Consider the following 12,792-nt stretch of genomic DNA (forward strand, 5'->3'; position numbering starts at 1 on the left):
TTCCAGCCAAACTAAACCAAAAACAATCAGAAGTAGAGTCAGAATCAGCTTTATTGGCACACATACAAAGAATTCATCTCCCAAATCTTTTTACACAGGAGTAGCAGTGAAGCTCAAACAAGGAACAACAAAGCTATAATACTACTAATAATAATAACAATAATAACAATAAAGGTAAAAAAAAATAATAAAAAGATCCTGTCTTATCTATAAAATGAACAGTATTTATAAATGATGGCAAAGACTTTCTCCTGATGCACAACAGATGAAAGTGGACAAAAAGTTTATTTCCCTTTTTCTTGCCTCACAGAAATCCTGACTGTGTCCAGCAAATAGAGAAAGCTAAATAGGAAAAAGAAAATAGGAAGAAAAGTTTAGAAACCAGTCGTTTAACCGATAAATGTGGCAGAAAAGAAGAACAAGGTAATGTGGAAAAGCACATCTTTGAGCAACAGCGGCGTCTTTACAAAACAGCATGAATGCAGCCGATTCAAAATGTAACCGTCAGTCTCGCTGATACTTGGGACGTTTCCTCTCTCGGTTTTTCCTGGTCGTCCTTCAGAAGTTGTTTTAGAAGTTCTCCTTGTTGAAGATGAACTTGACGTCGGCCTCAGAGTGGGACAGACACTGTTTCTCCAGAGATTTGCCCAGCTGAGGTGGACCACACAGGAAGACGCCCACTTTAGACCTGCAGGACACCAACACTGCATTATTACTAATAGTGATGGCAGCAAAGGAGGCAGCAGGGACGTAACTAGTAGTTAATGAGTCTTTGTTGGGTAACTAGTATGATGTCTTACTTTACTGGAAGATACACTAAAAAGTAACTAATGATTCAGTAATTAGTAGTAAATGAGTGTACAAAGGGACTGTTCTGTATACGTGTCTCGGGGCCTCACCCCGGGTGCTTTGTTGCTATGTTGGTGAACTCGTTGTCCCAGTTGGGTTTCCCATATAAAGTCTTCTGTTTGAGTCCTGTGATCGGGTCGTTCTCTGCCTCGTGGTGAACACGGAAGTGAGCCGCCTGACAAAGAAAAAGACCACGTTTGTTTTCACACTGCGGCTCGTTACATTAATCTTAAAAATGCAATGAAAAAGTCGTGGCATGATCCGGTCGTACCTCGGTCTCCTTCCAGCGGGTGAGGTAGATGTTGTAGCTGAGGAAGTCGGTCATTCCCTTCTCGGTCATCTGACCCTCCAGAGACTGCAGCAGGTCGGCAAACCACTCAAAGGCCTGCGTCTCCGGGCACAGCCAGTAGAAGTAGATCTGAACACACAAACGCCTCCTCATTTACTTTGTTTTTAAGTCAACAAGTCTCTAAATGACAACCGAGAATATTAGAGCTCCAAAGAATGCTGGTAAATGGAGCTTGATTTAAGATTTTTAATGTTAAAGAAAAGTGTAGCAAGCATGAATGACAGGAAACAATTTATTACAGCTATAACTTCCACTTAGTGGCATTTAGAGCTGGAGCTTTCAGCTGTGTCACATGGTCTTCATCAGGAGAATGTCTAACATGCAATATGGCTGAGGGCTCTGGACAAAGGTAGTAAGTGGCAGAAACAGTTAGTTTGCTGCCTTACCTTCTTGGTGAAGACCTCCTGGTTGTTCTGGATGCGTTTGTACCACACCGACTTGAGGATGGAGGCGAATGGAGTCACACCGATTCCAGCGCCGACCAGCATCACGACCTCATAACGGAACACGTCCTCGCTGGCCGTACCAAACGGGCCGTCGATGGCCAGCCTGAGAACACAGAGAGAGACCGATTATACAGACATCGATAGGATCCACACAACAAATACTCTCTAGATTTCCTGAAAACAATGTCTCATGTCCATACGAGTCCATCAGTGTGTCTTCTGTGTCTACGTATCTCTTCGTAGCATTCATGAAGCATGTTTGAGTCAAATTGTGTTCCTGAAGGTCGCAGCTCAGACTAACTGCGTCTGTTTTTAATGGTTCGTTCTGCAGGAAGCAGAACAGTGTTCCAGCTCGCCCACCAGGGCATCTACTTTGATGTTGGAAGGATATTAATATTATATAATCTCAACAATTTCTCCACTTCTCCTCTCAGCCCTGACAGGAAAAAGAATTGCAGAGATCGACAATAAAAAGCTTCTGGGCTGGAGATTTGACCCCGACTGCTGGAGGAGAGCAGGATGGAGGAGGCGGAGGGTGCAATCAAATGTAATCACAGGCAATTTCAGCCACAGTTTCCCGGTGTCATACTTGGGTAGTTGCCAGGCCTCCTGAGGCTCCGTTTTGTCTCCTCCACAGGCCTCGTACAGCGCCTGAGTCCAGTCTCCAACGATACGGATGTGGGCGCTGAAGTAGTCCTCCTCGGGGGCGGAGGTCAGGGTGAAGGGGTGCCACTCCAGCCTGGAGACGGACGGACACTGGATGAAGACGTACTGCCCCACCTCCATGTGGAAGCCTTTCTTCTTCATCTGCAGCTCCAGAGTCTTGGAGGGATGCATCACCACCTGAGGGACAGGTGCGAACAGCATGTCACGTGACCTACCGACTCAAAATCAATGCTGACATGTACTCCTATACTGGCTGAGTGAGACACAAGTGGTTTGCCTGATGCATTCCAGGTCTCTGGAAGCCGTTTATTATGTTATTTCAGCACGTACGCACCTTGGTGATGACGACTTTCTGGTGGGATCGATAGAGGCGGACGATCCTCTCGCACACATAGAGGATCATGGGGCCCACCACCCACTTCCATGTCTGCAGAGGGGGGAAAATAAAAACATTTATATTAATATTAACACCTAAAAAAAGGATGTCGCATGCTCAAATCGGTGATTGAAGTAGACCGATTAACATGAATCACTTGTCTTAACAGCTCACCATCGGTGGGTTTCCAGCGAACTCTGGTACGGGACAGAAGGAGCCGTTTTTTCCCCAGTCTTCAAACCGATCAGCACAATCCACTGGGTTGCTTGCATTCATGCTAGCATTTGTCTGTCCTCGCACGATCCGCCTGCAGCCAGTGAACAAAACAGTTGTCACCATTATTACTATTAATCTGAGGGAATCTGAACCAGGTGTTGAGTCATGACTGGGTCACGACGTGGTCTAATTGAAGTTAAGACTGAATCAAAGTGGGGTCATGTTTAAGTCAAGTTTGAGTCAAAATACAGTAAAAACTGAGTCATCTTCCTGTAAAGTTTGAATCAGGACTGAGTCAGAACCAGGTCAGTGTCAGTGTTGAGCAGTTAAGTCTAAAACTAAGTCTCCATTAAAGAGCGTCTCTAAGGCAGGCAGGTTTTCCTCAGAAAGTAATTAACCTAATTGTGTTTTCCTACCCAAAGCCGTGGAATACGAGTCCGATGAAGAAGATGACGAACAGATGGTGCGTGTACCAGAACACCTCGAAGTACGACCTGCGGATCACCTCCATGGACGACGTGATGATGAGGATGAGGGCCAGCGTGATGGCGACGCCCGTCAGCCCGGCGATGGTGGTGAACATGACGATGGTAGGATTCTGCACCAAAACACAGCCAGATATTTCACTGATCGTCACATTTAAAACTCTTAAACACCACACAGCTGATCCGTCATGGCGTGGGTCGTGTCACAGGGTCTTCACCTCAAACATTTCCTCACTTGTTTCCACTTGAATCACTTCTGCAGATCATGTTTATTGGCTAACTTCCCTTATGTACCAAACATGTTTTGTCATAGTTCCTCCCACTGTTGGGACATCAGGGTCAGACATTACTGAGAGGAGGTGTCATGTTGACGAGTATCAGACCAACGCAACTGAAATCAGTCAGTTTACACAAGCCAGGTCGAGAGTAAGACAATTAATAATTTAATCAAAAGTTTCTGTTACTGCTTTTGAAGAAATGCTCAAAGCAAAGAGGAAGGAGGAGGAGAGTTACCAAAGATGGAGGGACAAAACCTCCAATGAGGAAGTTTGTTGGATGAAGTAATACTATTTTCTATTTCTTTCTCTTGGAAACCAAATTTTGCAATTAAGCCGAGGGGATTTCACATTTTCAGCAAGACAAGAAGCATCGAACGACGCGCAGGATTGAAATCAAAGCTGCAGGTTTATTCTACAGCACTAAGCTCACCGTCTCGTTGCTCCTGATGGGGTTCAGGAAGGAGGCGTTGTCCCCGTTACCGATTTCAGACAGGACGAAGGGAAGAAGGCTGCTGTTGCGGTTCAGCTGGGCGTCCATGAAATACTCGAAGTTAAATAAGTGTGCAATGATGTGCACAGCTGCGAGACGATGAAAAAGAAGTTATATCACAAAAACAGTGACTTTAATTCATCAAAACTTTCCCGAATAACCATACAGGTGACATGAGACCGTGGAAGCTGCAAAATGCTGCTTATGACCAATAAATCAAGACTAAAACTGGCTGACAACGTGAAGAAGGAGAAGAAGTAAAACAACACCTGTATGGAAGGCGATCATGTAAGCCACCAGCTTGTGGAAAGTGATGTTTCGATCTAGTTGACGAGCTGCTGTGCGGCTGCAGCACTGAAAACAAGTATAACAGATATTATGATTCTGTATCAACGGTTAAGTAAAAGGTGATTTTCAGAGCACTAATTCCAGTCACTTTGGAGTAAACGTGGTCTGTATGGATACCTGGATGGAGCCACGTAGGAAGGAGAGGAGGTTTCGACAGACTGGCAGCAGAATGAGCATACAGTTGAAGTTGAGGCAGGCGGCGGGAGCTCGAGCCCACGACAGAGCTTGCTGATGAGATGAAGAACAGCTTTGTTACTTCAGATATTAGATACCGACAGTTTGTCCAGTTAACCACAAACTGCCATGAACACAAAGAAGAACTAAAACTACACATGGAAATGAGTTTGAGTCTAAAGAGGCGGTGAAGTTTGTTGTCTGCATCTGAGGTGATTAACATCTGCAGATATTACTGTACTATATCATTAGTATGAAGTTATACTCTTAACACTTGAGGTTTTCTGTCTATAAAAAGTACAAAGCAGCAACTTTAGAAAGTGTTGCTCATCTCTCCACATCTGTGTTAATATCTGAATAGAGAACAAACACATAAGAAAGTCTTCATGCAGGCTGAAGGAGCGTCAGTGTTTCACTTCTCTCTGCAGCCGCTGGTGTTCCATGAAGCCAGCTGTGACCACAGATCAATCTTTCACCCTCACGTCAGACCTACTTCCCTTCACTACAATGCAGTTTAATTATAAACAGAAGGCGGTGCAGATAAAGCAGGTGTGATTGCTGTGGGTGTGGAGGTGTTTGCGGGAACACATTATGAAGTGTTTCACTTGAAACATGTTTATTTGCACTGATATGTGTCAGCCGTGATAACGATATTGTTTTTGTTATCAATCAAGTGCTAAAGGACATAAATGCTCCAAAACCCCATTAAGAGGGAGCTGAATTAGCTGTTAGCACTTCCTGTTAGCAGTGAACTCATGGATGTTCAGACAACTATCACTGGATCACTGTGAGACTGAAGGAAACTTAACAACGTGACTTTTCTAAGGCAAGTTCTGCACATGTAAGGAGTCACTCTCTTATAACACATGATACACATATTTTCATATTCAGTGTGACCTCAACTTTCCAAGGGTATAATTTATTCTGATGTTCATCGAAAAACTGGTCCATAGATTTGCTTAGAAATCCTAGAAATGAAGACGGTCCTTGTACGTGCAGAACTTGCCTTAGAAAAGTCACGTTTTTAATTTTCTTTCATTATCAAAGTAATCCAGGGGTAGTTGTCGGTACGTCCATGAGCACACTGCTAACAGGAAGTGCTAACAGATAATTCTGCAAGTTTTAAAGTTTTGAGGTGTGTTTCTGAAGTCCCCTTCAGTCATTAGGGAGAACGCTGTGTCAACAAACTGGACTCAAAATGGTAAAAATGATTGATTTAAATGATTTCTTTGCCCTGTTGCATCTCAAGTCTATAAAATAGTAAAAAAAAAAAAAAAGAAAAGAAAAAGTTCATCACAGTTTCTAAGACGCCAAAGTGATGTGTTCAAGGAGCTCATGTCCAAAATTCAAGTATATCCCATTTGATGCCGTAGAAGAAGAATAAAATTGAGGAACTCTCCCATTTCAGAGGCTGTAACAGGAGAACTTTTAGTGTTTCTGCCTATAAAGTAAAGTGACCTGAACTCCAGCTCTGTGTTCTGTATTCTGCTGGTGGACCATCAGGTTTGAAAAAGGAGAAGAAGAAGAAGAGTGTGGGCATCATTAGTGAAGCTTGATGGAGATGTTGGGAACTTCCTCGTCTATTTAGAGGAACTGAGACAGCCTGCTGACAACTGTTTCTGAAATGACTCATTTCATACTTTCCAACAACTTTCATGAATGGTTTGATTTGTCATATATATCTTAATAGATATAGATATAGATATAATAATATATCATCTCGGGTCGGACTCACCCCGAGCAGAACTCTGGTGTAATACCATCTGTCCTCCAGGAACCTCATGTAGAAGTGGACGAACAGGAAGGCGTTGATCCCGAGCCACACCAGCTGTGACACAAGCAGACACGTTTCGCGTTCAGTCGAAAGGTTTCAGTCCGGAGATGCAAAATAAATCGAAACGAGAAGATTCAAAATGTACAGATACAATACAAGAGTCAAATAAACATGAAAATAAAGTTATTTGTTGTTATTCACACAGAAACCTGTAGAGAGACAGAGTGCAGGAGCTCGCTTATCTGTGTGTCCTGAACTGTCATGAAGTTAAGAACAGTTATGAAATATTCTGGATAACGAATGTTTTGCTCTTGTGGAGCGGAGGAAACTTTTTCTTTAAGACTTTAAGAAAAGACTGTGACTGGAACTTCTCCTCCTCTTCCTCCTCTGAACATCAACCATTTGACCTGAACCGCTGATGTTCAGGAACATTTACACTCATCAGTGTTTTTAATTGACGACAGCTTTGACTTGGAGATGTTTCAGCCGGACTCCAGGATGTAAAGCTCAGAGTTTACAGATCTGTAAAACCACAGAAACGTCTGAAGTTGACTTTCGTATCAAACGTGGGTGTTTCATGAAGTCTTCTGAATCTGTGGTCCTTCAGAATCGTACATTTATCCTGGTGATCGGGTCGGACTGTAGAGGAACCTTCTCTTTAAACCCTGTGGATGCTACAACAGATCCACTGTTACAGCTGCAGGACGTCCGGTACAAAACTATTTTAAATTCTAAACAAGATCTCCACACTGTTGGCTGAACTGTGGGAAAATGTTTAAAATGATGCGCCGGATGTTTTAAATGTAACGAAGAACTGAAATCAGGGTCTAAAACCTGAGCAAACTTTGATTTGAATAACTGTTCTGTTCTGGTTTAGTCTCCCGTCTGTTCACAGAGATGAGAGAGTGATTTTAAAAACAGATCCTGAGAGAAAAACCTGCAGTTTACGGCAAATATACTCACAATAACGAAGATGGAGAGTCCCTCGTTAGCAGCAAAGTTCCCCATGGTGTGAAGCGTAAGGCGCTCTGAGAAGGTGTGTGTGACAGAGTGTGTGTGACAGAGTGTGTGTGAGGTAGTGTGTGTGAGCGTGATAAGACGAGGAAGCAGGAAGCAGTGAAGGAGGAGAGTAACGAGGGCAGTGGAGCGCTGACTCACTTTATAACCTTTTATCAGGAGCAAATAAGGAAGTGATTCTCCACATCATTTTTCAGAAGGAAGCTGAATTTCTCCTCAGTGACTCCTTCAGATTCAGGATCCTTATGTAGCGTCTAATCTCCCTCCTGAGGTGTTGAAGTCGGGTCAGAGGTCAGAGAGAGATCAGCAGTACGAGCCAATATAATGAAAGAGATTCAGACTTTATATCACAATCGATCTTTCACCTGCAGAAACTCACTGACTCGATTGACCAGCCGTCCAAATACAGAAGACGTTCGGTTTAAAATGATCGTACGGAGAATTTAAACTGCCAGAATCAACAATGAATCTACAAATATGACCCCAAAATAAATGTCGTCATTAAATAACCTATAATTTGATATTTATGTTTTAATGTGCGTCTGTTTTTAACCACTTTCTTCTTTAATTTCCCATTTTATTTACTGACTTATTAAATTTTACTGCCATATTTTGCCACAGTTGATGTCATTAATAGAGAAGCATTGTCACATTTTATAAATTAATTAATGCATTTGGTGCTTTTATTGTCGTATTAATTCATTGATTTATGTTAGATTGTGGCAGTTTCGGTCCTGTGTAGTAAACACCAGCAGCAGAACATCCTCACAGTGGAACCAGAACCTCTGCAGTGTTTGAACTGGACCTGTTTCCACGTGATCTCCTGCAGCAGGATCTCGTCAGAGGATCTCGTGTCTTTGATTCACAGACTTGTTTCTGAAGTCGGAGGCATGAAGAGTCTGAACCAGGTGACTGTTGAGGGGGAAGTTGATTCTTGATGGGAACGTTGTGAATCTGAGACGGAGGAAGTGGCTGATTTCTAAACGTGAAGTAAAACAGAAGAGCAGTTTCCACACGCTTCCTGTTTCAGGCTGAAGCACATGAGTTTGGTTTAAATCAGAGCAGAGAGACGAGTTTCATCATCGTGTGTCGGGCTTGAAAGTTACAAGTTACTTTACAGATTACGTGTCGGATCAGAGCCAAAGGAGCACGTGTAGAAGTATTTATACTCACAGTTTATTAGTACTGAACACTTCGGGTTGACCAAAATAAAATGAAATAGGAATAGGAAAAATAATTATTTATTGAATAAATGTTGGAGTGGAAATATAAAGAAACAGAAAAGTTCCCTGAAATTGCACTGAAGTACAGTAGTTGAGTAAATATACTGTTTGTTTGTTTGTTTGTTTGTTTGTTTGTTTGTTTGTCTCCATCACAGCTGCAGCTTCACTTCACATGAACATTAAGCGACTCGTCACCGGCAGCTTTGTTGTAATCTTTTTGTAACGCAGCGATGAAGGACGAGTCACACGATGATGCTCCCAGCGAGATTTGCGGCGTTCACTCTGGATTATTGTCCATCAGATCACCGCTGGATGTCCACAGGGATTAAAAACCAGCAGTTACGTCACAGCAATTGCATTAAAATGGCGAGCATTAGGCGCCATAGAGCTGAACGCCATGATGGGTGGAGAAGAAAATGGCTGCCTTGTGGGCCTAGTGTGTGTCTGTTGCTGCGTCCTCCAGAGGAGCATTTGAAGGCCAATTACATCACAAGATCCTCCTTCTTCTCCATGTTTCTGGAGGATGCGCCGCTACGATCCTTCGTATCCTCACAGATCCCAAGATTCTTAAGTTCCGTGGCGTAGATCGTCACCTTCGTGGGCCTGGGCGGCAGAAATCATGGCGTAACGATAAAACATCTGGTGACACAACCAGGAGATGCTCCAAAGGCTCGACCGTCACATTTAACATCAGCTGACCAGGTTAACAAGGTCTCTGAAGGACTCGCCTTCACAGACCACAAAGACCAGGTCCTTCAGAGGACGCAGACCTGAACTGGGACACAGCAAGTGTGTCAGTGTCTGCAGACGTGTTACTGATAAAGTTTGAATGAGTCAAACTGATAAAAGAATAGAGATTAAATGTTGGCTTGCTGCTGCCACCTAGCAGGAGGAGGCAGAGTGTGACAGCTAACTGAATATTAACACTCAGCTGATGATGATACATAATGATGTCATCAGTAAGATCAACGAGAATGAATAAATCATAAATACATCACAGCTAATAAGTTATTATCCAGTAATATAATCTGTGTTATTCTGAAAGTGATGAAATGTAACTGAGTAGATTTACTCAAGATGTGAAGTGCAGGACTGAGGAGCACGTATCTAATTACTTTACAGATCTACAAGTTACTACAATAAATGTGGTGGAGAGGAAGAATAGTACTTACAGTAAAGTGTGTGTGTGTGTGTGTGTGTGTGTGTGTGTGTGTGTGTGTGTGTGTGTGTGTGTGTGGTTGCAGCATCGTATGTGTGTGATACATAATTCAGAGAGAACAACGTTGGAGTTTAATTGCAGAGTGACAAACAGGAGAAGTGACAGAATGAGTCCAATACCACACACACACACACACACACACACACACACACACACAGTGGATTAAAGGAGCACTTCACCAGAAAAAGACATTTTCAGTCTTTATTTCCCTTCATGCACGCGGCGAACACCCGGTGAAGGTTTCTGCATCCTTGAATCCTCGTGATGCAAAGATGAACAAAAGGCGGATGAGACATGATGATGTGAACTCAGATGATGATAGCGAAGGTTGTCCTGCTCTGTCAGCTGCTCTGAGAGTCTGTTCAATCTTTTACAGACATTCATGGTCCCCAGAGGAAACAGACAGACCTCAGTGATCTCCAGACTTTCAGATGGATTAACCCAGAACTGGACTGAAGACGAAACTAACAACAGACATATGAAAAAAGTAAAGTATTTGTACTTTGTTACTTCCCACCTCTGGCTCATGCTACAAATTCTTAGCATTCACTTGTCGTGACACAAAGCTTCACTTCCTCGGGACGTTCCTCGGCTAACGTTGCCAACAGTTTGAGAGATGCGACTGTTAGCGAGGAGCTGTCAGCGCCGATCAAAGGTCTGCAGGAGGTCTCTGGGCTCAGACATATAAAGGAGAAACCACGGCCCGGTGGGGCATTCTGTGATTATGCATTGTGAAATGGGTCGGTGGTGATGTCACAGTCACTATGCAACGGATTTAATCTAATCCCCTTCCCCCAGATTAGGAGGGAAAATCACTGGCAGGCTTTCGTCTAAATTACAAACCATGGGAGCGCTGCTGTAACCTTCACCGTCAACGTATGCTGCAGGCTTCACCCTGTGTTAACTGCTGACATTTAACAGGCCGGAGGTGACTGCCGTGTTAAAGATAAAGAAATATCAGTGAAGCAGCAGAGTTAATGAGCAACAGCACAAGATTACATGACCCGACCTTCCATGAGAACAGTCTCAAACACACCCCATAGACATTTAACACCTTGGTGACAAAAGAACGACCTCCCAAAAAAACCTCAAGAACATATTAAATGTTGCTGAGTTAGCTGTTAGCACTTCCTGTTAGCAGTGTGCGTATTAATGTACAGACAGCTATCACTGGGTCACTGTGATGCTGAAGAAAACTCAAAAACGTGAGATTTCTAAGGCAAGTTCTGCACAGGTTAGGTTACATTTGTCTTTTGGGGGGATTTCTAAGCAGATTTATGGGCCAGTATGTGTAATGGACATTAGAACTAACGACCCCAAACTGATATTTAAAATTTGATACCAAATTTGATATTGAAAAATCGTTATTTAAACCCTCGATGTGTGGTCAAGCTCGTGCATCCACTTCAGGTCGGGTTGCACTTCACGCTGGTGTGGAACTTGCTTGAGACACATCATGTTTTTAAGTTTTCCTCAGTATGATATTTAACTGCAAACAGGAAGAGCTAACCGCTAATTCTAACTGGGCTAATTCTGTCATATCATATGAGTTTCGTTTGTCTTTGCATGTAGTGCTGCAAAATGTATCAATGATGCATGAGCTCCTTCCTGCGTGACAGCAGGCCGTTTGTACTACGACTGTAAGAAGTGAATATTTATCAGTAGGCATGGAAACAGACAGGCTGGAGAGGATCCTGTAGCTGTTACTGTCACTCAGATAGAATCAAGTTGTCATGCAGAGCCATTTTCTCCTCATCACAGCTGGAGGTAGCATTGTGATGATACTGTGTTCTCATATTCAACCATTCTGCCAAATCAGCATTAACATACTGATGTAGAGAGTGACGTTTGTCTTCGGGTACAAACCAGAAACAAACGTTCTTGACAGAAAGTTACTCAAACATGATTCAAGTTTTGGTTCAAGAGCCCAAAATCCAAACACGGCTTCACACCTACAACACCGTCCTTAAAGTCGAGAGGAAAAAACGACTGCCAGAACCGCTGAAAGCTGACGATCCAGTTCATTATCTTTAAGGTAACAAAGACAGCAAAATGAAATTAACATGTGTTGGTTGGTCGGGTTGTTTTTTTCTCCCGGAGCAGCTAGCAGTCTGTTAGCTGTGGACTTCCTCTGTCTGTTGTATGTCAGTTTCCATGTGAGTTGTTCACCCGTGTTGACCAAAGTCCGTCACGCCTGTGCGGTCTTGGTCGATGTAGGACAGGTTTAAAGATCAACCTCCGGCTCTTTAATATATAGCTGCTTCATGTTACAGCTGGTAGAAAAAACAGCGCTCCTCCCTCCTTCACATCAACAGTCAGCTGCCCTCTCGCCTCCGAGGCTGCATCCAGGGATCTGGATCTGTTCCATGAATCATTCAGAGGGAGGATGCACTCCAGCTAATTTGAGTCATGCCTCTTGGCTCCGGGGCAGCAGGCAGTCATGCTGTTCTCATTGGTTAAACATCAGCGAGGAGACAGTGAACAAACAGAGCGACATAGAGTCGAGGCCTCCCAGCATGAACCAAACAAGCTGCTCTGGAGAATAATCTGATTATTTTGGTCTCTTTGGGGCAAAGCTAATACTGATGTGAGCTGACTGCTCTTTCACACGTTGTATAAGGCTGACGGTGCTGCTGCAGGATCCAGGTTTTCCTGAAACCACCAACAACACATAGTGATTCATCCCGGAACAACTTTTAATGTGTCCGACTCGGCCCGTTATACGTCATTAGAAGTTTCCAACCTCCATTAAGCTCTAAAAATATCTGTATATATGACATTGATTTGCAGGTTTTCTGGGGTCGTGTGATTGATCGAAAGATTCTTTGATGAGAAATGAGAGTTTATTTTTACCTTGAAAACACCTGAGGAAGAAATCTCAC

The 12,792-nt window shown here is 43.3% G+C and overlaps 1 protein-coding gene across 1 annotated transcript; it reads right to left on the reverse strand.

Annotated features, from left to right (window-relative positions):
- Positions 1 to 33: 33 nt before the first annotated feature.
- Positions 34 to 7,587, reverse strand: LOC119015234 (cytochrome b-245 heavy chain). The gene is made up of 13 exons (XM_037091059.1): positions 7,415 to 7,587; positions 6,413 to 6,505; positions 4,621 to 4,731; positions 4,425 to 4,509; positions 4,096 to 4,244; positions 3,319 to 3,500; positions 2,861 to 2,993; positions 2,645 to 2,737; positions 2,234 to 2,487; positions 1,585 to 1,747; positions 1,121 to 1,267; positions 900 to 1,024; positions 34 to 688 (listed from the first exon to the last, which is right to left on the reverse strand). Exons 1-13 carry the CDS (start codon positions 7,457 to 7,459, stop codon positions 571 to 573), a joined length of 1,698 nt encoding a protein of 565 aa, XP_036946954.1. The 5' UTR covers positions 7,460 to 7,587; the 3' UTR covers positions 34 to 570.
- Between the last annotated feature and the right edge of the window lie 5,205 nt (positions 7,588 to 12,792).

Source organism: Acanthopagrus latus, chromosome 24 (genome assembly GCF_904848185.1).
Source record: "Acanthopagrus latus isolate v.2019 chromosome 24, fAcaLat1.1, whole genome shotgun sequence".
In the NCBI taxonomy this organism is placed as follows: domain Eukaryota; kingdom Metazoa; phylum Chordata; class Actinopteri; order Spariformes; family Sparidae; genus Acanthopagrus; species Acanthopagrus latus.

Coding starts and splice junctions, on each gene's coding strand:
- LOC119015234 (XM_037091059.1), bottom strand. CDS start 7,459: ATGGGGAACTTTGCTGCTAACGAGGGACTCTCCATCTTCGTTATT. Junction 3,501..4,095: donor CCATCAGGAGCAACGAGACG/GTGAGCTTAGTG, acceptor GTTTTGGTGCAG/AATCCTACCATCGTCATGTT. Junction 1,025..1,120: donor CCCGCTGGAAGGAGACCGAG/GTACGACCGGAT, acceptor TTTCTTTGTCAG/GCGGCTCACTTCCGTGTTCA.